This window comes from Anolis carolinensis, chromosome 2, assembly GCF_035594765.1.
Source record: "Anolis carolinensis isolate JA03-04 chromosome 2, rAnoCar3.1.pri, whole genome shotgun sequence".
Taxonomy (NCBI): domain Eukaryota; kingdom Metazoa; phylum Chordata; class Lepidosauria; order Squamata; family Dactyloidae; genus Anolis; species Anolis carolinensis.
Genome location: NC_085842.1, coordinates 64,619,148 through 64,647,129, shown reverse-complemented (window position 1 = coordinate 64,647,129; position 27,982 = coordinate 64,619,148). Strand labels below are relative to the sequence as shown.

Below are 27,982 nucleotides of genomic sequence, written 5' to 3'. Positions count from 1 at the left end.
CAATGATCCGAAGGGGGCGGGGACACGGAACCCGAGCGCCGGGAGCCTTGGTAACGCGCGGCACATTTGCCCGTGAGCAGCGCGTGGGGCGGAGGCGAAGGGAAAGGCGTCGAGGATGAAGATCGAGGAGGTGAAGAGCACCTCGAAGACGCAGCGCATCGCCGCCCACAGCCACGTCAAGGGCCTGGGTCTGGACGAAGGCGGCGCGGCCAAGGCGGCGGCGGCGGGGCTGGTCGGGCAGGAGAACGCCAGGGAGGTGAGGAGGCCTCGGGGCCAGCGGGGAGGGAGAGAGGCCGGACCTTTGGAAGGGCTGAGCAGGCCTGAGCAAACATGGCCTCTCCAAGGGTTTTGGACCGCGGCTGAGGGGGGAAAAGAAGGGGCCTGAGGCTGTTAGGAATGGTGGGAGTTGAAGTCCAAAACCCCTGGAGAGAATTTGTTTGCCCAGGCCTGTGTTTTTGTATTACAGAGGAGTTCTATTTCAAATGCTCTTCTCCACACTCGCATTTATTTATTTACTAGCTTGGGGACCCGGCGGAAGTGCATCAGTTTGTGGGTGTACTACAACTCACATCATGGCAGATTAACATCCTTAAAACGCTATCAATACTTAAAATTTGACATGTTGGGCAAATGTGCTCGAGTCTACCGTGTTTCCCCAAACAGTGTCTTATAGGACAGTGTCTTATATTAATTTTTGCTCCCAAAGATGCGCTAGGTCTTATTTTCAGAGGATGTCTTATTTTTCCATGAAGAAAAATTCACATGTATTGTTGAACAAAAAAATTAACATTTATTATATACTGTAAATCAAGGTGAATTTCCCCCAAAGCCCTCTTGCATTTTTCTTTGGTCATGGTTCTGTGTGCCAAATGCAGTTCAGTGGGGTTCACTGTGTGGTGACTTAATGCAGGGTGAACTGCAGCTTCCATCATGTGGAGTCAATCCCCCGTACTCCTCCAGTATGTTTAGTTGCTGCTTAGTTCTGCTCTGTTTGTTATGCAGACAGAGTTGAAAAGAGTAGGAAAGAGGCAGTGGGTGGGATCATGCAAATTAAGAATGGGCAACTAGGAAGTCCCTGAACAGACTCTGAAGTGGAGTTGGCAGATCAGAAGACAACCTGGCATAATGACGCTACCTAGAACAATTCTCCTTGTGAGACTGTGGAGCAGAACAAACAGAATCTGTGTTCTTGCCCACAATGCACTACCTCTTGCACATAGGGAAAAATGTTTAAAGCTACAGACAATGCAGTTGCTGTAGTCCATTTTGGTCTAAAATTATTTAGCTGCTTATGCTCCCTTTATTTTATTAGTTTTATACTTATTTATTTATGCAATGCTTTTTACTCCAAATAAATAAACTTATTTCACAATTGTGACTCAATTGTATTCATTATATTAGTAAAGTATTGCTATAACTGCTTAGCCAGAGAGAAATTATTCCTATTAATCAGCATTGCAGAGTTGCAAATAGCCTTGGAAGCAGGAATACACTGTCCATAAAACTTTTCAACTAGAGAGGGGTACATTTTGATTACTTAGACTGATATTTGCTTATACAGTATTGAATAAGGAGTCATGCATTACTATATATTTGGGGAATAATAAAATCTGGTTTATATAATAATAATTTTCAAACTTACAGAGGAAATACTACTAATAATCACAGCTTAGATTCAGCTTTTATTTCACTCAGGAAACTCTTGCCAGCTGAGGGAGAATTGTATTTTTCCTCAGTTCCTGTCTTCATCATCAGTCCATGAGGCGACCTGCCTTACTGTTTCAGAGACTCTTTCAGGCTTCCAGAGCACATTTTTAAGAACTGGGCACTACAGTTTGAAAAAAATATACACACAAAGATGTCTTGCTTTCACCAGCAGAAATCTCCTGGATCAAAATCTTTTTGTGGAAGAATTACTTGTGAATGTAACCAGATGTGTTTCTTATTAATTGTAGTGTTCTGATTTTCTAGGCATGTGGTGTTATTGTGGAATTGATCAAAAGCAAGAAGATGGCTGGCAGAGCTGTGCTATTAGCAGGACCTCCTGGAACTGGCAAAGTATTTTTGCTTAATAATGTTTATGTGAAAAATGTATTTTCCCAGTTAGAAGTACTGATGATATTGATGTTTTGGTATGAGAATGTTAAATACATGTATATTTGATTGACAGCAGGCTGTATGTATTTATACATTATTAAGTGTAGATAGTGGCAATAGATTGCCTCCCCAGACTCATTACCGTGTTTCCCCGAAAATAAGACAGTGTCTTATATTAATTTTTGCTTCCAAAGATGCGCTAGGTCTTATTTTCAGGGATGTCTTATTTTTTCCATGAAGAAGAATTCACATTTATTGTTGAACAAAAAAAGAACATGTATTATATACTGTACAGTAGTTGTCATCACAAACCAGCATAATCAGACAAACTGTGAATCTTATCAAGAATTTCTTGTTATTACCATTATTTCCATGTACAAAAATCTATGGTACGTATATTTACCAATCCTGCATGCTCTGGTATTCTGTTTGGTGAGCATGCTTCCATACAAAAACTTTGCTAGGTCTTTCGGGGGTGGCCTTATATTTAGCAATTCAGCAAAACCTCTACTAGGTTTTATTTTCAGCGGATGTCTTATTTTCAGGGAAACAGGGTACATACAAGCATAAAAAGAAACAGTGAAATGTTTTTTGCAGATGTGCAGGCATAGAAAACCTCTGGGTGATCATGAGCAAGTTGCTTTCTTTCAGCCTCAGAGGAGCGTAATGGCAAACATCATTTGAATAAATCTTGCCAAGAATATCCTAACATTGGTCTGTCATATGTTGGAGTCAGTTTGAAGGCATATAACAACAGAAAACTGATTACAGTTTTAATGAGCATACTGCACATCAGTGTGCTTTCAGATTCCAGAAATACACATATGTATTTGTGTGTGTACCTTCCAGTTGCCTGTTATCTTATGGTGACCCCATGACTTAGATGATTTTTTAAATCAAGGAATACTCAGATGTAATTTTGCCAGTCCCTTCCTTTGTAATATAACATGCAGCAACTGGTATTCGTTGGCAGTCTCCCTTCCAAGCGCTAACCCACACTGACCCTTCCTGGCTTACAACATCAGGCAGAATCTCATGCCTTTAGGGAATTTAATCTCTTTAAAAACCTTTAACATGAAAACAATATTGAATGTATGTGAAAGTATTCCTGTGTTTTAAAAAATATAAATGTAATAAGATGGTGTCTTTTTCCTTTGAAACCCCCCAGTCATAAAAGTGGTAGTTTTCTTGACCTCCCAAACTCTACCTCTTTGATCATACTGTAGTTTCCTATGCAAGACATTTTCCATGAAATGACCTTCTCACATACATTATGCTGCTGCTGTTCTTGATATGTAAATTTTTTGACATTCCTGGAGGCAACCGTCTTCCAGCAGTTAGCCTTCTTATCATAGGATAAGAAAACATAGGTTGTGGGAAATCTTAATATGATCCTGGGGCCTGCTAGTATCATTTGTGAATTGAAACATAGAGGGATGTGTTCATTTATGTGCTGAATTTATATCTATATACAATCAGCCCCCTCCCCCTGTTGCAGAGGTTAGGGACCCAAATCTCCCATGCAATTGGAAAAGCCACGAGTGCCATAGGCCTCCTACAAACATGCATTAGAAAAAGTGGGGTGAGAAGAGTTCATAACCTACACACTTGTGAATAATCACATTTGCGAAAGAGAAACCTTCAAATGCGAGGGAGGGCTATATGAAGCCTAAGTTGGCTCACAATTTCCTCATGACTGTATTGTAATATTTGGGGATAATGTAAAGAACAGAAAGATACAGTGAAATGTACGTACTTGAACCTTTTACATTTGGCTGGAGGCAAGTCCCATTGAACTTAATCTTACACCTGAGTAAACATGCCAAGGATTGCATTTGTATACAGTAATTTATCTCTCTTTTATCCCAGCTAAAACACATAATCAAGCAGCTACAACCTGTCTTAGACAAAATCTCAAACAGCAGCAAGCACCACAACTCTGAAAGTAAGCCAGAAAAAAGGCTTTTTGGTCCATTTCCTGAACACATACACTAAATCTAAACATTTCTCAGTGTAGTAGATTCCAACATTGAGGATGTAGAGGGCACACTGGCACCTGGAGGGTCATCCAAAGCTTCATTAGCAGCAGTGTCCCCTTGGCCAGTAGTATATAGGCGAGTGGATGGGGAAAGAGTCTTCTGAATGACTTGTCATCACAATGTTTTGTATCACCTAAAGCTTATTTACATGTTGCAATTTGGCAATCTCAATTTCAGCAGAATGAAACATTTAATACATAATATTATCTCATCCTGAGGAAGGAGAAAACAACAAACCAGCTTTTCCCATTTCAGGTCCCATAGAAGAAACCCATAAATTATGGATGATAACAGAATGCACGCCTCCCAGCATGACAAAATTCCTCCGTTTTCATCACAGTCCCTCTGAAAATCGCAAATAGAAGTAATATTGTGTCAGTTCAATTCACTCTTCTGAGAGGGACTGCCATGAAAACTTTTATATTGGGAAGTGTTTTTGCCTGTTTGAGGGGCACTTGCCCACTGCTGAAACTGAGTCCAAAGTAGAACATTTTTGACAAATCTTGTATTTTATGGATACCCTGTTTCTAATGTTATTTTGAATTACCAAAATTTTGGAATATGGGTGTATGGTGCTGTCTTGTTCTTTTTTCTAGACTGCTTTGGCGCTAGCTATTGCACAGGAATTGGGTAGCAAAGTTCCTTTTTGCCCAATGGTTGGAAGTGAGGTATATTCTACTGAGATAAAGAAAACAGAAGTTTTGATGGAAAATTTCAGAAGAGCAATTGGTGAGTATTGTAGAAAAATAAAATAATTATTGAGATATATTTCTATTTTTAAGTTGAGTAATGTATAACAGTTTTCACAAGCTCCTAACTACTCCTAAAAATAGTGTATTGCAGGGATGGGCACTCTCCCAAGGGTTCAGGGCCATGCAAACCTGGGAGGGGAGCTATACTGAAATAAATATAATCTTGCATCTCATTGATTTCTTCCTAGGATAGGCCTGCGGAGTTTAAGCTTGTTGTGATAAATAAACACAGTTCATTTCAAGATAATCACTCTAGATGGGACAGATTTAGATAGAATCCTATGCTAGCATTTTACTCATCTTGTGTCAGTATGTTTGTACAAGATCTAGTAGTAACAAGATGAGTAGCCTCCCGATTAGGTTAATTTTCTCTTTAGTGTTTCTGGACTTATCAGCTGGATTGTTTTATGTTTCAGTTTGTCAGGAGAAACATTTGGATTTGCCAACAAAACATGCATCTAAAGTCTTCCTATGTTACTTACTGCTGACAGCTGATGAAACTGTCCCTTCCAGATCTTTGGATTGCTTAAAGATAGCCTAATTGTTTTTATTATTGTGTCCAACATCCCTTAATTCCCCTGGGCTCTGTATCATGATTTACTACAGGCTTCATCTAAGTATTCAATGGCATTAAGGCGAAGAAACATTTCTATCAGTCTTTGCAACTGGAAAAAGAGTGTCCCATTGATTTCTGTAGAAAAGAGACTTTCAGTCATCTGTGGTCTTCAAGTTACAGTTAAATTGGCAGGATTGAGGGGGAGAGAGTGCAGAGATGGAGAGAGCGCAGTCTGCAATATTTCCTTGATGTGATGAAGTTTCCTGTCGAATTTGGAAACTTGAACCGGCAGTTGAAATTTGCGTCATCCATGTTTGTCATTTCTAAAGATAACAATAATTTAACAACTAGCCACATTGTTGGTACTCCACATTCCCTAGATGCCAGCATGGAGATGCTCCTAAACAAGTATTTAGTGTTAGTGAAAGATATATATTTTTTAATATCAATCTGTTGGATTTTGTGTCTGATTCACCTTGCACAGGTTATAATTAAAGCATTTACAGTAGAGTCTCACTTATCCAACACTCGCTTATCCAACGTTCTGGATTATCCAACGCATTTTTGTAGTCAATGTTTTCAATACATCGTGATATTTTGGTGCTAAATTCGTAAATACAGTAATTACTACATAGCATTACTTCGTATTGAACTAATTTTTCTGCCAAATTTGTTGTTAAACATGATGTTTTGATGCTTTATTTGTAAAATCATAACCTAATTTGATGTTTAATAGCCTTTTCCTTAATGCCTCCTTATTATCCAACATATTCACTTATCCAACGTTCTGCCGGCCCGTTTATGTTGGATAAGCGAGACTCTACTGTAGTAGTAACAGCAGTAGTATTCATTCACTAATTTCTAGCCTACCTTTACCCCAAAACAGGGACTCAATACTGCTTACAGAAAACAAAAACAGATAAAGGCAATTACAAATATATAAGTAAAAAATGAACAGATTTTTTTTATACATGATATGTTGTTTTGCTGTTTTTCTTCTTTAAAAGCAGAAGAAACAGCAGAAGAGCATATTATTAAAAATCTTGCAATCAGTTCCTCCCAAAAGCCATGGTGGGACCCATTCTGTCTTCCCAAGGAGGAAGTTGCCATTCATGGGAGCAACCACTAAGAAGTCCCTCTCCTCTGTTAATGCACATAATATCCATGTATTCTCAGTTATCTTTATAAAATTTGTCAGAGTTTGTTACTTCCACAGCAGAGTTTTAAGTAACAATGATCACTTTACACATCAGTTTTCAAGAATATTTCATAATAATGAAAATGTTACATTTTATTCTATTTGAGTTGTCGTCAATCCTCTCCTTTGGGCTTCATGCAAGTCTATCATTTGCCAAAGTTTACAGTCTTGTGCTTTTCTTTTCCATTTCTGGCTGAATAGCTGAACCATTGGTTAATCCATCGAGTACAGGTTCTGCGCAAGGGGCGCTTGTGTAAATGTGTAAAAATGGAAATGTGTTAAATTTAAATAATCAATATTTTATAGGATTGAGGATTAAAGAAACCAAAGAAGTTTATGAAGGTGAAGTCACAGAATTAACACCATGTGAGACTGAAAACCCCATGGGGGGATATGGCAAAACCATTAGTCATGTCATTATTGGACTTAAAACTGCAAAAGGAACCAAACAGTTGAAGGTAAGCATGTTGATTTCTCTTGCATATTCCTTAGGCTTTTGGTGCTTCTTTATCTTTTGAATAAAGGAACTGGGATGGTGACTGTAGGTCCTGTATTACATTTCATCATGGTAACTGGAACCCTCTGTGACAATGGGGGAGGTAAATCTGATCCATTTTTTAATCCAAACTTTAAGGGAACTGTTCATGCATGGAACCTTATTGCAAGTAAATTCACTATTTTGGACAGCTCCTTTAAAGTTGGACTGAAACCTAGAAAAATTTACCTCTCCACTAACATGGAAGCTTCTCACTGCCGCCAAGCTATCTATCATACATTCATTTATTGGTCTGTTGTTGCATTTTTATCCTTTCACATGGCTCCCAGATACTACAGATAGCTTATTGCTTGATCACTGGAATGGCTAAATGCTGCCCACTTTTGTTTCAGACAACAACCTGACCTTTCGAGTAGATATAGTTTTGTAAGCTGGAGTCACGTAACTGCACGCAATTCACTTATGTTCCAGTCCCCACAAAAAGTGTCTCGTTTTTCTGATGATGGACTTCAGTTCCAGTCAACCATAGCCAGGGTGATGCAAACAGCTGCTCACTGTTTAGAAGGCTCAATCCCTCTGTACAAACCTACCTGGGAATTAGGTTCCATTGAAGTCAAACAGACTTACCTCAGAATACACCTTGTTTGGCAAGGAACTATTATTTGCACTCGGTTCCCCTTCAGTCTCCCTAGATTTTGCTTGGGGAAGACATGGCAGAAACATAGAATGCTTCTCCCTGTGTTGGATTCCTCTGCGTTTAGGCAGCACTGACCACTACTCCCTCATCCTCCCCTCCTGGTCTATCCTTTTCTGAGGCAAGGAAAACCAGAAAGTGCAATCCACCACCTGCTTTTCTCCTCTGGAGCCAGGAAGCCCTGGGAGGTAATTGGTCCTCCGTGTCTCTTTCTCTTGGCCACACAAATCAGTTACTGGTATTCCTTATATTTTTGTTAGGGAGGGGGTAGACATTCCTATGCAATTGGCAAGAAGTATCTGCCTACCTTGTCACCTTAAAAGAAGAGAAGTCATTAATAATGAGATGCCTGCTCTCCTGAGGCTTATGCCGTTATAACCAATGTGCATAGTTTGTATAGTACCACTAAACAGTAATATCAGCTGTGTTGTGGCTAAGTTCATACGTAATTACTGGTAACATTCACATCTAATAAATATTACAGTACCAATTTGCAAACTTTTGAAAAAATGGCAGCAGATTGTATTAATCTACTGCTACTCAATCAAAAAACTTTGTCTTGATTTATTCATTTATCATGTCAGAAGTAAATTGAGAATACAATTATTATACATAAAAACAACAAAGTTAAAAACTTGGCATTATGCTAAATTTCCTTTGACCAGAAGCTGGTCATTTCAATTGCCTCTGGTGTCACTGTAAGAAGGGCTATGGGTTTGTGCTGTTCCATGCAATCCAAATGGACGGAATGGCACAAAACCATGAAAGAAACAGATGAAACAGGATTCAGGCCCGACTCTACTTTTTAATGGAAGCTCTTATTTTGGAATTTCTGCATGATCTGTCTTTTTTTTTTTTTTAAACAACTCTTGGATTCTAGTTGGACCCCAGCATCTTTGAAAGTCTGCAAAAGGAAAGAGTAGAAGCTGGTGATGTGATTTACATTGAAGCAAACAGTGGAGCTGTCAAGGTAAAAGCAAGGAAAGCAGTTGCACCTTAGATATAGAGTGCCTTTTGACAGGGCTTCCCATCTTTCGTCAAAGTTCTGTTAAGAAAAACTGGGACTTTTTTCCCTCCTCTGGCATGAAGTGAATGCCACCTTAAAAGAGGGGTGATTGATTCACAAGAAAGGTCATCTAGTTTGGGAACTCCAGTTACAGCGGCATTGAATATGATATCATTAATTTTAGTACCTAACTTTGTACTGGAAGTTAACTTGGATGTGCTCATATGAAATATATAGAGAACATCTGAAACAATTTTAGTCGTGCTCGTAAGAAATGCACAGAGGCTTTAATCTTTATCTCCCTAGTATTTTTGCCATAAGATATATGCATCTAAAAGGGAAAGCGGCATTAGTTAACATGCTGTTTCTATCTGATTTAAAATGTAATGTAGAGAGATACTTGGTGTTAAATGGATGGGCATAATATTTTGTATCAAACAATAAATCATCCATTTCCAGAGGAGTCTGGGACAGTTTCTCCAATCTCTAGCTAATCTACTAGATTTGTCCTTTAGCAAGAATTCTGTGCATTTGGAAGAATAAAGAAAATACTCAGTGCTTTTAGTGGAATTTCATGGCTTAATCAGCCATTCGTTTCCCAAGGACAAACCTGGCATTTTCAGAACTATCAGCTAAAACCTGTCAGGAATGCAATTGTAAAACAAGACCTTTGTTTATCATTTCTGTGTCATTCTGAGTATTGGCAATAACACTAACTATAAATATAGTGTATGTGATTTCCAAATTTTTCTTCACAGAGGCAAGGCAGGTGTGACACCTATGCAACAGAATTTGACCTTGAGGCGGAAGAATATGTGCCTTTGCCAAAGGGAGATGTACATAAGAAGAAAGAAATTATCCAGGATGTTACTCTCCATGACCTGGATGTCGCCAATGCCCGGCCCCAGGTACTGACCTCTGCTAATGAAATGAATCATTCATGTAGAAATCTTAATTGATATTTCCTTCCTTATGGAAACAGCTGTAGGGCAGGTGCTTCTGCCCTACTGCTACAATAAAAGAATGCTCCAATATTGCTTTCTAAGTCAGCCTTTCAAAAGCATAAGAGCCTTTAAAGCCATGGCTCTCAAACTTTGTTTTGAATTCCTGTTATCTCTGATCATTGGCCTTGCAGTTTGAAATTTTTGAGAAGGATTAATGAAAAACATATGTAATACTGAAAGAGCTTGAGACCTATTGTGAACTTAACCCAAAGAAAATCAACTGCTTGAAAGAAGGCATTTTTCCATATCAGGAGTGACTGCAAGTCGCTTCTGGTGTGAGAAAATTGGCTGTCTGCAAGGATGTTGCCCAGGGGACACCTGGATGTTTTGATGTTTTTACCATCTTTGTGGGAGGCTCCTCTCTCTTGTCCCCACATGGGGAGCTGGAGCTGACAGAAGGAGCTCATCCGTGCTCTCCACTAATTCGAACCAACAACCTTCAGGTCAGCAACCCAACCTTCAAGTCAGCAGTCCTGCCAGTACAAGGGTTTAACCCACTACTGACTGGAAGTCTCTTAACTCTGACACTCATTTCTTCAAGATAATTGTTCATTACTTTAAAGTTGAATGTTGTTGAACACCTGAAATGAACCTTTACACTGGATTATAATTTTCTTGATTCTTCTTCTATATTCTACATGCCTTTAAATGTGGCTTTTTAAAAAATACATTAACTTCCTGGTTTCTTTTTTGTAGGGTGGGCAGGATATACTCTCCATGATGGGACAGCTGATGAAGCCTAAAAAGACTGAAATCACAGGTAAAGACAAAAATGCTACCTTTTCACATTGTTGCATTGCTTATATGTAAATTAGTATCTTGGTGTTTTTAGGTGCTCAAGATTGCCCCTATTTAAAAAGAAGCCAAAAAAAGAGTAATCAAATGTACAGATGTTCTAGTGTCCAGTACCTCTAAAAACAGATGGATTTGGGAGGAATGATTGTTTGGTTTTTTGCCATAGAGTGACTAAAAATCTCTAAAGCAAAACTCAGATTATACTTCAGTAGAAATGTGGACCAGTTGCAGTTAGTGGCTTCCATGTTCAGACTTTTAAAGAGGCTGTTGAAGCTGCTGAATACTAGCCTAGTCTTCCAATAGAATGAACATTGTAAGGTAGGTAAAGTCCTGATGTCCAGTCGTGTCCGACTCGGGGTTGGTGCTCATCTCCACCTCCAAGGTCATGTGGCCGGCATGACTGCATGGAGCTCTGTTATTTTCCCGTCGGAGTGGTACTTATTGATCTACTCACATTTGCATGTTTTCAAACTGCTAGGTTGGCAGAAGCTGGAGTTAACAGCGGGCACTCACTCCGCTTCCCTCTTCCATTGTAGATAGCCATTTTAAAGTAGATAGCCTTTTAAAAACTACATAGAGGTTATAGAGTATCTTGGGTTGCAACCAACTTCCAGAGGGATGAGCAGCAAAAGGTCTCCCAAAGTATTTTACTGGCATTTTTTTCTTCTAGAAGTTTTCTTTAATTCTTCCTTGGGTTTTTATTGTTAGTATATTTTACATTTGTCATATTAGGCCTGAATCCTTTTGATGCTCCAAATTAAAGTAGACTGATTGAGTCAGTGAGATTTCATAAGTGATGATTAAAGGGACTCACTCTTTACTCTTTACAGGACTACTAATAGGATTCAAGTCTTAAGTTATGATATGTAATGTAAAATAGCTTGTATTTAGAATTCTAGTACATGAAAATATGTTAGTAGTCATTTTCAAAATGCTAGAATGAAGTTTGACCTGGACCAAGAATGGACTCGTACAGAAAACTGGAAGAAAAATGTATTTTGGTAGATAGCAAACAATGTAGGCTTGGGGAATTAAAATACAGTAGTTGAAATGTTTATTTCGCTATTAACCCTCTTTTAATTTTTTTTTATTGGAAATAAACTCACTTCCTCTAAAATGATTGTCTAAAAACAATTTGTTGGGCGGTAATTAACTTAAGTCCATAATTGTGAGAAATAATTATCTCATTATCTTTCATTTTAAAGGAACTAAACTAAAATGTAATGTTCCTCATACATTTGATTTGAGTGGGGTTGGTCTTTCTTGGTTCAGAGGAGGATACTGGTAAGATGGTGCAAATGGGACATTCTCCCATTATCAGTTACATTTGGAGTTTTATTCAAAAATAAATCATTTGGGAAGGTTACTAATTTGGAGGTTTTCCCTCTGTTAGACAAACTTCGAGGGGAGATCAACAAAGTGGTGAATAAATACATTGACCAAGGCATTGCGGAGTTAGTCCCTGGAGTGCTCTTTGTGGATGAGGTTCACATGTTGGATATTGAGTGCTTCACGTATTTGCACCGAGCACTGGAATCGTCTATTGCACCGATTGTCATCTTTGCTTCTAACCGGGGGAATTGTGTAATCAGGTACAGTCCTTAAAGCTTAGTCCTGCACAGTTTTCGTCTTCCCATAAGCCTCAGTGTTAGCTGCTTCAGCACAAAGAGGTATGATCTTCCAAAGCTTTTTATCCCTGATGCTGATACATCTGTGATAATGATCTTGATGGGTCACAACCATATCTGCGACTGCAGGGCTGCTTAAGGGCTTCACTGCAGGGGAAACACATGGCGATGACCAAGAATTAGTAAGTTTCTTGGCAAGAGCAGTTTCTCTTCCAGATTTCCCTTTTCCCTCTTTGTACACTTTCTTTGCTCTTCCTCCCCCAGAAATAGTCTTGAGTAGTGCTGCTAAGATCCTTCTTTTTTTTAGCACTCGCAATAACTGGCTGTGCTGTGTCTGTAACTTCTCCCTCCGTGTTGCAATCTTAGTTCAGGCTTATCTTTCAATGAACGAAATTAGGTTTTTTTTTCTTACTGGTAGCTTTTCTTACTGGTTTTATTTTTCCAGTGAGCTGCACTCCTCTGCCTATGAACAAGTTTTACTTTTGTGTTCCCTACTTGAGTTTTAACTTTCCCTGTTAGAAATTTAACCTTATCCTACATAATATTCATTAATAGCTAAATATAAAATAGGTGACTTTCAAGTATTACTAGGATCTTTACTTAAATCTGCTAATGAAACCCTTCAAATATCCATCCTGTTTCAGATTTTTATTGTTGCATCTCTTCTCTATATCTACTTTATAGCATTTTTTCCCCTGGAACTGCTAATTTAAGTATTTCACTTTTCACCATATAGGTAACCTTATCATTAATATTATTAAGGCAGTCAAGAGAATCAACACTGCATTAAAATAGTAACAATATAGTAGGTGGTTTTTATATTCATATACAATAATTAAAACAAAAAAACCTTTAAGATTTATAATCCAGTAGAAAATTAAAGACTACTCAATTCTTCTGCTATTTGTACCACCTTACTACAGCAAGCATGTCAAACAGTAAGATGTGCCCCTTCTAATTACTGAAATGTTCATGTTTGGAATAAGAGATACAGGTCTAATGTAGGAGCACACAACTACTACTGAGATAATAAATAGAATAATTTAGTTAAGTCGCTGCAAAATAGTATTTTGGTGTCTCAGTAAAATACACACAGATGTATCCACCAAAAATGGTATGCCTGGCTGTTGTGTAAATCTTATGGAACTTCTAATAGTCAGATATATTTTGTTTGCATATCCATCATTTTTTTCTGTTTACATTGTTACTTGACCCACACCCTTGACTTTTAGCCCATTTTCTGTTTTTGGAATTCTTAACTGGTTCTTCCACATTTAAGGTCCTGAGAGAAAGAAGTGAGCGTACATGAACCAGTGGATAAATAGTATTATATTACTTTGCATCACTATGAAAAGATGGTGTGTCCTAAAGGACTGGCTGCTTTCATTTTGCACAGTTCTTAGTGGAGAGGAAACACAGTCAGTCTGCCTTCCTCTGGCATCTATCACACATAATGCATGTTATAATCCATCTTGAATTTTTTAAAAGTCAAGATACAGTGTTCTCTCCACACATTTTGAGCCGTGGCTTATCAGTTGTCAGACCATAATGCCTACATTGACCACATGTTCCATTTTTTGTCTGCCTTTATAGTTATTAAGATTATGTGCTATTTAAAAATGAACCACACAACTACAGGAAATTTTCAGTCTTCAGACAAAAAGAATTACATTGGCACATCATAGATAGTTGCAAGGACAAGTAGCCTTGCCCCATGTTATATAGGTAGCATGATTGTGACTTTCAGTTGCCTCCAAAATGAAATTTAATTCTGCTTTTCCAAAATACATATTGGACCCATATAGTGAAAACACTTGTAGACTTAATTTTCTTACATGCTATGGCTGATTTGTAAAGACACTCTCGCATATCATTGTGGTAGGGAATATAGGTGCTCAGTACTCTGTTTATTGGGAAAGGGTACCTCTACACTTAAATTGGGGGGAGAAAAGGAGAAACAAATAAAATTAAAATACTATTTTGTCAAGTTTGTGGCTTCCTCCCTGCCCCCAGTAGAATCTTTTAAAAAATAATCACTTGAAATGAGAAATAGTTTCTGATGAAGCTCGGCTGCCCTCTAATGGAGAAGTTTTCCGAAATCATTTTCTTGTTTTACATAGATAAGATATTCTGATGGGCTGGGAGACAGGAGCATCCATCAGGCAAATGGCACACAATATTTGCACTAAAACTGTAAATTAGGATACCTTGAGATGACAGGTGATTTCTGCAGTCTTTTTCAGTAATTTGAATCCAAATTTCGGGCTCTTAAGAGTAATATGATCCATTCCAGTTTGAGGAGTGGATGCAGGGTTTACAAGCTTGCCCCTTGAGAGTACCAGGAGATATCCCTGCCTAAGTCTGTTGGAGGCAAACCTCTCCCTCCCCTTTCCTGATGCTGTATAAAGGCCTAAACTTTTTCTTCATACTTTTTTAGAGGTACAGAAGATATAATCTCCCCTCATGGGATACCACTGGATCTTCTGGACAGAGTGATGATAATTAGAACTATGTTATATACACCACAGGAAATGAAGCAGGTAATTTTTATTTGTGTAAAATTGGGAATGGGAGCACATGTCAAGAACCGTGTGGATTGGGGGGTGACCAGTGTGAAATAAAACTGGATCCTTGCTATTAACATACGACTGCTCTCAAAATTTACTCTTTTATTATATATTTTAATTTTTTGCAGTATGCTGTTGACTAAATTTTACATCAGCAAGGCTTTTTCTTAGACCAGAGCTGCACCAAGTATAAAGCTAAACTTCTTTTACATTGTAAGATATTGTGAAAGTTGTGGCTATTTCATTAAATAACAGTTTATTAGCTACTTTTTGTCACATACTCAGCTAATTGAATAGCATAATGAAGTGACTTAAGGCAGAAATAAAACATAATTTCCTCCAGATCCTAATAATTCAAAAATACACAATAGTTCAAAATCATGTAGCCAAAATATTATTAATAGAACCAGTAGAAAGCTGCTGAACGTTAATCTCCATGCAAACTAATATGTTGAACTGATTTCAGTTTATATCAGACTATATTTTCACTATTTAACATGTTGAAAAATTGTTTACAGTTCCTAATATTGTTTGAAGTTTTAAAATGTTATTTTATATGTTTTTCTGAAATACATAACCACCCTGAGTCCCTCTGGGGAGAGAGGACGGGGTATAATAATCTTTATAAGCATTAAGCTTTTTCTTTGCTTAATTTACATTAGTTGAATAACATCACTCCATTTGAGTATTTTGGACAGTATGAAATCATTACATCCTGATATCCAGCTTCTCTCTATGCTTTGAATTCTGTATGCTTTATTCCCGTGTTTTTATATTAATCTTATAGTTGGTATAGGAAGACCAGTTTGCTAGTACAGGTTGAGCATCCCTTATCCAAAATTCCCAAATCCAAAATGTCCAGATGGGTAGCCGAGGGGGACACCTTTGCTTTCTGGAGGTTCAGTGTGTACCCTCAAGCTATGTGTATAAGATGTATGTGAAACACAAAATGAATTTTGGGTTTGGACTTGGGTCCAGCCCCAAGGTATCATGTCATGTACAAATATTAAAACACTACCCCCCAAAATCCAAAATGCTATGGTCTCAAGCATTTTGGATAAGTGCTACTCAACCTGTATTTTTTCATTTCCCAGTAAATTTTTTAGCATTAATAACTTAGCATGCATGTCTTAAATTTCCAGGCATTTGTTGTGAGGCCCAGGCCCAACTTGGGATATTAATATATGATTATAATCCTTGTGTGCTATAATGAAGCATCTTTTCAAAGATCCCCTCTCATTAGTGTCTCAGGGCCGTGGACAGACACCATACAGGCGCCATTACGGTTTATCATGTCAATTCTTTGTATTATTTAGTAGATAGCGTCAGTGGCGGAAAGCATTGTCACTAGATAATAGTCTCAGCTGCTGGATAAGTGCCAAGGTGAAGCAGAGGCATTTATTGAATATAAACATAAAAGCAAAGCCTCATTTCCTTCAGTATGTTCCCCCCTTTAAAGAAAACATACTTGGAATGTTTTTGTGTACCTAACAAGATGGCTGTAGCACCTTAATGCAGATTACACCTTAGGCAGCCAGAGGAAAAAAAATGTACAATGAGATTGAATCTGTATTATTAGCATAAGACCCTTCAAAAGTTCTGCCATTTTCCAGAATTCTGAAGGTTCAGCAAAGGCTACTTCACTGTCACTGACTCTGTGGCTTGCTCTTTCAGGGACACAAAGGATAGGGAAAGATAGCAGTATGCTATTTCAAGTTACTTAACTTAGATATGTTATTATAAACTGTGTATCATATTGGACCACCCTCAATCTTTCCATATGGGAACTGTCCACTGCTGAAAGGGTTTAGATTGTGAGCTGTGTTTTGATCAACTTCTACTCACCAGCAAGAGAATCACTGCTGGATTGATTGTATGGAAGCACCAGCTCCTGCTTTAAGTGGGATATATAATAGTATTTAGTACTTCAGTGACACTGGGCCTCCTTCCTGAACTCGTTTCTCTGTAAGAAAGAGTTAAGAGTAGTGTCGTTTCAGACTACTTAAAAATATGCTAAAGGTAGGAAATCTTGGCACATTTTTCTAACTTCCTTATTGACTTAAAGGTAGATATCTCTGGTTTTTACTCACAGTTTCATAGAGTAATATCTAGTCTGTTTGTGATCAATTTCATTTCACAGGTTCTCCCATGTCTCCATTTCAATTGGACAATATTTAGATTATGAATATGTATTTATGTAATTCTCCCCTTGTGGTTGGGTAATACTTGTATGCAATGCAAGAGAAAAATAAGGACTTCCCCATCTCTCCACCATCTGTCTGTAATTCCTCACTTTGTCCATTCAAACAAAGATGCTTCCAAAAATATATCTTACTTGAATCAAAAAAGAGTGGCTCTAGGTCACTCAGGTGCCCATTTAGGTTCTTGGGGGCTTTCCTTTCCATCTGCCATTGCTTTTAACGGAATGCTAATTTGGATGTATGATCAGAGTGGTTCATTCTTTTAAAAACAATGCAGACTTCTTCCAGACTTGGGTTTGCATTTGGCCAGTTTATCCTTTTCCTTTTAATGCAGGTAGGAGAATTACCTCTCACAGTTCTGGAAAATCCTACATATATGAAGAATTGGATTTCGATTCCCAGAGTCAGTCCCCACCATTAGACACACAGAGAACTTTTCGAACTGCAACACAGTCCACTTCCTTTACAAATTACTAATGGTGTTGCTCTTGTAATTCATATTGATACTTAATTTTTGTACATGGATCTGAAAGACAGGATAGCAAAATCTTTTGACTGTGTTAAGAATAACATTTTACTGTACAGAAATTACAGTAGATTTAAAAACTGGATTTGGTGTCTTTATTCATTTTCTCACACAAAAAGGTATGCATGACACAGAAACATCTTTTGCAAAGCTTCAGATTTTATATTAGTCTCTATTGTAATTCCTAAAGAACGAGTTCATTTCAACAGTATTCAGTGAGTTAATTTCTTGATTTATTTGTGGAATAGCAGAACCAATGCTCTTAACTATTACTATTTTGAAAACTTTCCTGAGCTTGTCATGTGCTGATCCACAAATACAGATCCAATTAGGATATGCAATTCTTTAGATCAAAGACAAGGCATTTGTCTTAGATAGGAAGATGGGATTAGTAGCCAATTGTTTGAAGCTGGGGATAGATATATGGACACATTTTCCAAAAGTAACTTCACATTGCAATGTTCTTTTTTGAAAACAAAAAAGCCCACAACTACTATGTCAAGCCTGGTTCTGTGCTCAACCCTCCCTCTTTTCCACACACTGATTCCCGCGGTGCATTTTTATGGCTTTAATTTAAAGGAGTGCTTCTTGATATCTTGTTTACAAAGCTGCCAAAGTGAAAAATACCTGTATTATATGAGACTCGCAGTTCCAGAGTTATCTTAACACTACAACGCAACATCATTATCCAGTCTGCCCCTTATCACTCAGCTGGTAATACGGACTGCAGGGAGCCTAGTGCCACTTTTGTTACAGCTCTGTGTGCTCAGGCTTATTGGCGATATCTTACTCTTCTTCTTCGTCTTCAAGTTTACAAAGATCTTCAAACTTGTACAAGCTGGAGACTGTTCTTGATAGATTAGATTTATCTGAGTGGTTTTTGTGGGGCAGGTGAACCTTACAAGCTTTTATTTATTTATTTTTCCGTCCTATTTGTCAAGAGGCTAAAACATCTGCTATGGATTTGACTAGCAAAAGAAGTGCTGTACTTTCCAAGGGAATTTTGTTATACAATATTCCAGTTGGAGTACTACTGGTCATTGATTTTCTCACTCAAATCATATACAGACCATATCTTTCTCACATTTGGGGAATAAAATGAAGCTTAAATCAATGTCCTCAAATAGTCTCCCTTTTGTCACTATAAGAAGCCCCTACCTTGGTGCCTGTTCTCAACCAGATGCCGTAAAATTAGAAATTAAAGTAAACATAGCTTTGGTATTAACTATATTTTATGTATATAGAAGATCATTGCATGTTGTGCGCTCAGTTTTAAGAAAGGATTGGAAAAACAGAAACAGTTACATATATATTTTTGTCATATTTTTATTAGATCATAAAACTTCGAGCCCAAACAGAAAGTATTAATATTAGTGAAGAGGCACTAAATCATCTTGGAGAAATTGGCACCAAAACAACATTAAGGTAAGCTTTGAGAATTATGAAATGGTAGTTTCGACATTTTTTGCAGAGACCATGAATGTGGGCATGGACAGATATCTGTAGAGTAACCAGTGAAGGATACTGCATTTCTGGTGGAATATTTCATCCTCATCACTGATAAAACTCCAAATCTGACTAATTATTCTCACCAGGGCAACAATCAGGATAAATTCCTGTTGATGCTTGTGGTTGTATTGTTTCCAGGGTTGTACAGCAGTGGCAAGGGAAGACATACAACATCTGGCTCCAAGCAGCCTATTTGTCCAATTCATTACTTCCTTCATATTCACTGCAGTCTTTTTCCTTCTATGTTGGCATAATACACTTCTGCACTGAAAGTGGTCACCCATTTTACTACTATTAATGCACAAAATTTAACAGATACACACACCCGCAATAAGTGAAAATCCGTGAAGTGGGGACGCTATATATTTATACATTATTTTAGTAGTTATACACTATTTTAAGTCTTTATCAACCAATCGTGTGTTGATAAATCGCCTCCTCCCTTCCTTAAGCTGTAAATTGTAATTTTTTATGATTTATAATATTCTTTAAATAGAGTTTATTGAAAAACTGCAAATCCGCAAAAAGCGAACCATGAAGTAGTGAGGGAACACTGTGTATGAAATCTTAATTAAAATCTTAAATGCTGCAAATCTTTGCAAGGCAGTTAAGTGCCATGCAGATAGGTGCTAGTCAGTATAGCTTGGAGGAATGAGATGTAAAACACCATGCAACTATTACCATGTAGCCAAACTGATTCTGAAGTTTTCTTTTTCAAACAAGTTTGTCCTTCCACATCATATATTGCATTTAGAATTCACATTGTTCTCTGTAAGCTGAGATTGCAGCGTGTTTCACTGCAAAAAGTCAAACTTTTGGGTGTACTTTAAGTAGATCTTGGGATGTTGGTCTAAATATTTAATATTTCCAATTACCATACAAAATGTAGTAGACACTTCTGGAGACCAGATTTATGTATTCATAATGAAAACTATATATGGCTGCTCGTTTGGTGTATGGTCTGTATTCTAGGTTATATGTTAAATTTCCCACATATTTTTATAATTTGACTCTAGGTATGCTGTTCAGTTACTCACCCCAGCAAATCTGCTAGCAAAGATAAATGGGAAAGACAGCATAGAGAAGGAACATGTCGAAGAAATAAATGAACTCTTCTATGATGCCAAATCCTCAGCAAAAATCCTGGCTGATCAGCAGGAGAAATATATGAAGTGAAGACGTTTGTTCATCTTTATAGTCTTCAGATCTTCGTATTAACTCAAAACCAGTGACTGGAAGAAAACAGCTAAGAGAAATTTTACCTTTCATTGAACGTGAGAAGCTCCTAAATAACAAAATAGTATTTTCTGACAAAATGTAGAATCTTTTGTCTTCTCTGTTACTCAGATGAGAGCTAATGCTCTTGTAGCATCCTAGTGTTTGTAATCTTGGGTATCTCTGGATGCATGTTGGCATACATTCATAAAGATTTGATGGCTAAACTATACAAAATAAGCAGGTAATGATCTGTGCTCTTTTAATTTTGTATTAAAAGTAATTGGAAAACTGTCTATTGTTTGACTTGTTTGCTTAAAGAAGTCTTACTAGTGGGAACATTTTATTCAGTTATAGTCTCATCACCAAAGAATAACATAGTCAAGATATATTTTTGCCTACTTTTCAATTTTCTGGAACCAAAACTGAAGCATCACTTGACTTGAGTTTTTTAAAATAGGGATGCACATTAAATAGTGATGTTGCAGACGAATGATAGAGTTAGAAGCGACCCCTAGGGCCATCTAGTCCAACTCCATTCTGCCATGAAGGAAGACACAACCAAAGCACCCCCAGCAGACGGCCATCCAGTCTCTGCTTAAAAACCTCTACTGTCAACCAGCTCTTACTGTTAGGAAGTTCTTCCTAATGTTTAGGTGGGATCACTTTTTCTGCAATTTGGGGAAGATGAAGCTTGGGTGGTGTGGACTGCTTCTTAGTAGGGCATTTAGTTTAAGCCCTCCCTTCCTCCTCTTTTTCTCTTAGTCTATGTCAGGTAGAAGTACAGAGAAAAGTGGCTTGGAGAAGCTGGATAATTTGAAATGCCTTTATGATTTCATGTAATTTTAGTACACCTCTGTGAAATTCAGTTGTGGTGTTTGTGCTGCCAACTTTGCATTGAAAGAGATTTTTCTGAAATGATAGTAAAATGATAGTAGAAATCTTTTTTAAACCTGTAGTTGGGCGCCTGCAGAGTATTAAATAGACTTAAGGCAATGTCTGTAGCCCCCAAACCTTTGAACTTGACTGGAAAAGAAGAACTTCCAAATCTTCTGTGTATCCTTATTTATAGTCCTAACTATATTTACCATTTTCTAATACAGTCCTTTCAAAAACATTAACATTTTCAATACAGACATTCCCCAAGGTACGAACAAGTTGAATTTGTTTGTCAGAACAGGTGTGTATACGTATGTATGTATATATACATACATACATACATACATACACACACATACACACAAACAACCACAACCACATGCATGCTTTGGATAGCATGGGAAAGGGTTAACACCCCATGCGGTGATTATTTTGCTGTCTGTGCCCCTGTTCAGAAGATTTCACCTTACTTTTTCTCCCTGTGATCATTGGATTTGGAAAAAAAATTGACTTCTTGTGAAAACAAGGATTGGTGAGAAAGCTTCAGTTAAGACACCTTTTCTCCATGATAGCTCTTCCAAGAGTGAATGTCTCTTCCTAAGGATAGATTTCACTCACTTCCTGTTGTCTCACCTCTGTTCTTGACTGTGAGTCATTTTTAAATCAGATGTTCGTAACTTAGGGACTGCCTATATATGAAAACTCAAAATACTATAAAGGGATAAACATCAGTTAAATACTGTTTGTAAAATAATCACAACGTTTGCAATTGAAAACACATTATGCAATTCATGGTGCTTTGGTGCTCTTCATTTACAAAGCTGTCTTCCCAGAACTGTTTGCATGTTCAAAGAAGTGATGAAAAACACGTACTCTTCAGTTCCACAATAATCAACCTCCTCAGAAAGAAGTGATTACATCATATATAATCAAAATGCTTTAAACACACAGTACCACAAAGTTAACAACAGCAGGTAAAAACAATTCAAAATAAAGATGAAATCTAAATTAAATGTAAAGTCAGTTAGTAGTAGACAACAATTAATGCGCAGGTCTGGGAAAGAAGGTCCCACAGTTTTGATTCAGTTATGACTTATAACCTTTGACCATAGGATGCAGAGGAGAGCCTTCCTTTTAGATATTTGGGAACTGGAAGTATACAGGTTAGGCTAGATATTTTGAACCTCCAGACATTGAAGGCTTTGAAGGCAATCATTAGAACTTTGAAATGGCCTGAAGAACATATAGGTCATCTGTGGGCAGGCAAAATTGCTTCCCCAGCATATATCTACCCTGAGGTTACAAACTAGCCAATGATATCATTAAAAATGATGTTAAGCTCTACGGAGTCTGCATTAGGAGTGGCAGTCATGGTCCCATCCAACTTCCTTACTTATTAGCAATGCTGGATGATGACAATGAATCTCACCCATGGTCTAGAGTACTGCTCATTAGGAATAAGGAGTTGTGCAGTGAAGATACTTTCAATTTATTCTGTTTTCCTGGAGCAATCATAAGAATAGGCTTCCAGTACAAACTGGTTATTTAACTGTGTCTGTCTGTGAAACTCCATTTCTGGTGATGGCTCGTATTAAACTGCATCTCATGAATAGTTACTTATCACCACTTGTATTTTCATGACACAAAATCTACAAACCAATGTTTTGTGTGTGAGAAGTGACTGACTTTTTAGGTCTAAAATGAGAACTACCAAGTTTATTAGAAGGTACACTTAAAATGAATGCTGCTATCCTCCCATCCCACCCCACCCCACCCCCAGCAGCACACATCTAGAGGCTAATATTTAAATAATAATCAGGTTTTACCTCTGATAAAATATGCATCTAATTCAAATTTTATCTATTTTGATTTTTGATCTTGTTAGGGAATACTGGGAAAGCAACTTCCTTCTATCACTGAATACTCGTAGCTAGAAAATGGCCAGGAAAAATGCAAACCAATGATACAAAGGGTTAGCAATCCTTGAATGCTAAATTATACCTGAATGTTTATCTGGTCTATTAAGAGATGGCCATTGAAATTACTGGTGTCAAAGCATTGTCCAGGAAAATGACTGTCATATAACTGATAAAATGTGCAATTGAAAAAATAACAGCACCACGCTGTAACTTTCATTTAAAATCAATAGTCAAAATAAGAATGTACTTACATAGGGAGGGCAAGGTGATCAAGAAAGTGAGGAAGAATCCCATCTTGGTTATGGTTTGTAATTAAATGTGAAAAAATTGCTGCATTATTTTAATTCAGTTCTGCTCATTTCCTACAAGTGCTGCGCTTATTGCATTAATCTTCACTGCGAAGTTTTTACGACCGATTGCCTGCAGACTATCAGAAGTTTCTCCATCCATTAACCACGGAGAAACGGGCCTTGCTGGGTAGGAAAATATTTGTTACATCTTATCAGGGTGACACATAATCTAACAACAATTACAGCAGGCCCATATTTTGTACTATTTCAGTTTCAGTGTGAAAAATAGTTCTAATATTAAACCTGGAGTGGGTGGGTGCTATAGTAACCAGCTGAATATTATACTCTCAGCACTTGTGATTTTCCTTCAAGTGGTCGGTTTTGGGATCCTGCCCTAAGCAAGTGAGTACGTTATAAATCCTGTGTACATGGGCTGTATGCAAATTACACAACATGTGCTCGGCCAGCAGCTGGAAGGATGAGTCCATCCATATCCATATGAATTGCTGAAATGGCATTCTCCTTGTGCTTTATGCTTCTGTTAATGTAAAAGCTCTTCTAGGCACTTCAGGTCAGGCTCATTCTTTCAAAGGTTAAGCATGTACCAAATGTGTGCCCACCTTTCCCCTCTTCTTCCCTGAATGGGGAAAACAATGTAAAAGCAGAGATTATCTTAGAGGCTTTTCCTTCATATTACTGATGAATGAAAAAGTGAATAGTTGTATACCCAATTCTGCTGCTCAAATCTGATGCAACCTTGTTTTATCAGAAAAAAATATACAGAAAATAGGCACATCATTTGGTAGCTATTTGTCATCTTTAAGGCAATACTAAGACCCGGACCTAGATCCCATCTTTTACAAGTAAAGTTTTGCTGATGGAATCAGGCTTTTGCACATTACACCACCTGAAAGCCCAAGTATTGGTGGACATTTTTAAACAGCATGGAATATGGCCTGTGATTGATACAACTCCCCAAATGCAAGCAGAAGTTTCCTCTTTACACACTATTATACTGACATAATGAAGTTTAATGTTTCGATTTTGACAAACTGGATGTTTACATTGAATTAATCTAAGGACTTCATCTCACGGGTTTAGAGCTTCATTTCCATGCGCTTTGGAAACGGAGCAGCACAGAGGCCATCACATGATGTAAAGGCACTTCCTGTGGGACTACACGAGGCTCCATTTCCACAGTGCATGGAAACGGAGCCCAAAACCTGTCGTCAGGAGTGGGGTGTTGCTCAATTCCAAACAAAAAGAGCAGGGGAAAGACAGACGTTGATGTGGAAAGGATGTAGAGTGGCTGGTCATCCCAGAAAATGGAAAGACAGGAGAGAATGGGATCTGTCTATTCCCTCCAACTTTTCCCCCTGCTTGTGGGATGATATCCTAAGTCATTCTGTTGCATTAAGGTAATATAGGTTTGGTCTCCTTTATCCAAAATACTTGGGACACGTGTGTTTTAAATCTTTTCAGTTTTTGGAATATTTATATTTGCATATATATACTCCAAGATTTCTTTCAGATGGGACCCAAGTCTAATCAAGAAATTAATTTAAGTTTCATGGACAGATTGAAGGTGATTTTATATACAATATTTGTAATATTTTTGTGCATGAAACAAAGTTGGTGCACATTGAATCATCACGATCACTATCTCAGCCATCAATGTCAACAATTTTAGAATCTGTAGTATGGCTGATTTCAGAACCTCAAAGAAGAGATGCTCAACTTGTGTTTTACTTTATTCAGTGTGTGGCCTGCCCTTTTGGTTCTTAACAGACCTGCCTAAATATGACCTTAGCATATGTTAGATATAAAGTAGATAACAGCTTTCAAGCTAGTGAGGAACAATTCAAGAATGGAAACTAGATTCCATGACATTGGCTGAAATGACAGCCAGTGTTGTGATGCTTGAGAATTTGGCGTACCGAAGGAGGGAGTGAGGCAAGGCTTGCTAAAAGATTTACTTCTGATAATTAAGATAGATGAATATTGTGCTCTGACAAAGCTCACTCGAGATTCTAGTTTTTGAGGCAAATCACATCAAAAGGAAACATGGGTTTCTAGTTGGAAAAGAGGTTTTGGAAGGCCCAAGAGTTCATATTATGGTTTTTGGATTAATCTCCAACTCTAACCAAACTTGAAATCTATAACAGGGAATAAATGGAGAAAGAAACTGCAGGAAAATAGAATTTTCTTTTTGTGTCACTGGTTTCTCTTGCTGAATAAGCATGTGATTACTGAAACTGACAACACCTTGTTTCTTCGGTACTGGGAATTTCTGTGATTTTAAAACAATGAAAACACCATAGCTGCCATCTCTTCTTGACAAAGTCCCTTCTTTATTGGACTAATTGAAGTGAGACTGGCAGTTGCCCAGTAATGTGTTCTAATTGCTTTAGAGATGTGCTACTCCTAATTTCTCTGTCACCTGTAGAAGATGACATGATTGGCGCTGTCAGTCCTATTTCATATTCAGCGCCATTGAAGTGAAAACGTCATAAATGGGTCTTCCTTATGCAGAAATCTGAAATAATCCAAAGCCTAAACTTCTTTGTTGCAATCTGCACACTTTGGGGAAAGGAAGCTAGACAGGTTGGCCCTGTCTATCGTCCCAACCAATCACGCTTGTGAAGGAAGTGGGATTAAGAGCAAGGCCTACCCAGCCGATCTTAAAGCTCTTGTTAGCTCATAGGAGGAGATGCGTTCGGACAGGTAAGTTGGACCAGAACCATTTAGGGCTTTATAGGCCAAGACCAGCACTTTGAATTGGGCTCAGTAGCAAACCTGCAGCCAGTGGATCTGATGTATCAGATGAGTAAATATGCTCCCTGTATGCCGCTCCAGTTAGAAATCTGGCTGCTGCTTCTTCGACTAATTGAAGCTTCCGAGCCATCTTCAAAGGCAACCCAATAGTGAGAAGTTGAGAAATTAATGTATTAAAAATGCTAGGCAATCAACTAGAAAATGATACTGAGAGTGTATCATCATAGTGAAGATGATTCAAGATGATGACCTCAAGCAAAAAAGTGTCATGGAACAACATTGCCAGTTATACGCTTGACTGTGTATTTATCTGCCCCTCATTATATAGGTATGATCCCTCCTCTAAGGAATAAGAATTACTTCCAGAAAGTCAGTGCAGCTTTATAAATAGATCTACAGAAACCAAATTAGAATAACATGAAAATAATATCTTAGCCTACTTCCCTCATATTGCAGTACAACCTCTGTATCTGAAGGACCAGTACCCATATTTTCACTATATAGGCATTACAAGTGCAATTCTATAGTATGCTTCCACCAGAAGTCATTCGTTTCAACATTGTTCATTATTATCTCTGGCTTCACATTTCTAAGTAAATCCAGGAACATATCATACTGTATGCCTGTGCTGGTACAGCTGTACCAGAACCTTCTATTTTACTTTCTTGCTGCAAATGTTTGCAGCCATAGGACAGGCCACCTGTCTGTCACCATTAAGTTTGGTTCCGCCCCCTGTTCAGGGCTCTGGGAGGGAAGGAGCCATTTTTAAGTTAGTCTCTCTTAGGAAGCTCAGCTGTAGGACATAAACCAGCTCGTCCCGTAAAAGGCTTCCTATTTCAAGACCACCAGGGTTCAAGACCACCAGGGATAAAGAATACCAGGGTTAAAGACCTCCAGGGATAAAGACCACCGGGGTTAAAGACCACCGGGGATAAAGAGCACCAAGGTTAAAGAACCCCAGGGATATTGACTGTCCAGGGATATGACAACAGCACAGAAACATCTGCAAGCCATTGGCTGGTAGGTCCACTCAACAACCAGACGCACTTGGAGTTGGCAGTGGGTCCCAGACTAGCTAGGCCCAGATAACAGATAGCCTGGGAGGGGTTATAAGAGGGTTTTCACAGTTATTCAAAGCCTATCGCCTGTCCTGTGGGACAAGACTCCTTGAATATTATTTGTTTGTCAATAAAGACTTTGTTATTTCTTTAAAGACTTCAAGGCCATCTTTTCAGGAAAACTCCTCAACGACCCTTCTTTTAGGCCCCTGGCTTCCCGCTGGGCGTAAAGCATATGTCCTACATAACAGACAGTCAGTCACAGGCCCAGCGCGTGACAGAACATTGAAATAGGTAGCTGGTGGCTTCTGCCACCCGGGAGTAAAGTAAAGGACTTGAAAAAGCTAAAAGACAGTGCATAAGGGAGCCAGTTCAGGGCCATTCCAAGCCTCCATTACCTGCTATCCATGTGAATGTGTTCCTGCATTTTCGGCCATCTTGGAAGACAGCCCATGTGACCAGAAGGGAGGGGCCGGTGCATTCCTCCTTTTTTCCAAGTTTGCTACATTTGCAGCAGCCTCTGCAAAAGCAAGCCTTCCACAACAGTTTGCAACATTTTGCTCCAGCAACAGAAGCAAGCCTTTCCCGCCCATTTTGAAGCAAGGCCTCACAGTCTGCTACATTTGCAGAGTTCCAGCCCTGCAGAAGCAAGTCCTGCACAACATTTGCTACATTCGCTCTGCAGAAGCAAGCTTTCCACAGCAAATTGCAACATTTTGTTCCAGTAGCAACAGGACTAAGTCTGTACAGTGCTTGCTACTTCATCTACCAGGTGCCT

At 38.2% G+C, this 27,982-nt stretch overlaps 1 protein-coding gene across 1 annotated transcript; it reads left to right on the top strand.

Annotated features, from left to right (window-relative positions):
* Positions 1–26: 26 nt before the first annotated feature.
* On the top strand, positions 27–20,579 carry ruvbl1 (RuvB like AAA ATPase 1). Its single transcript, XM_003217725.4, has 11 exons — positions 27–256; positions 1,972–2,058; positions 4,733–4,865; positions 6,949–7,100; positions 8,713–8,802; positions 9,597–9,746; positions 10,539–10,602; positions 12,031–12,229; positions 14,703–14,805; positions 18,893–18,984; positions 20,085–20,579. The coding sequence occupies exons 1-11, from the start codon at positions 116–118 to the stop codon at positions 20,242–20,244; spliced, it is 1,371 nt and encodes a 456-aa protein (XP_003217773.1). The 5' UTR covers positions 27–115; the 3' UTR covers positions 20,245–20,579.
* Positions 20,580–27,982: the final 7,403 nt, after the last annotated feature.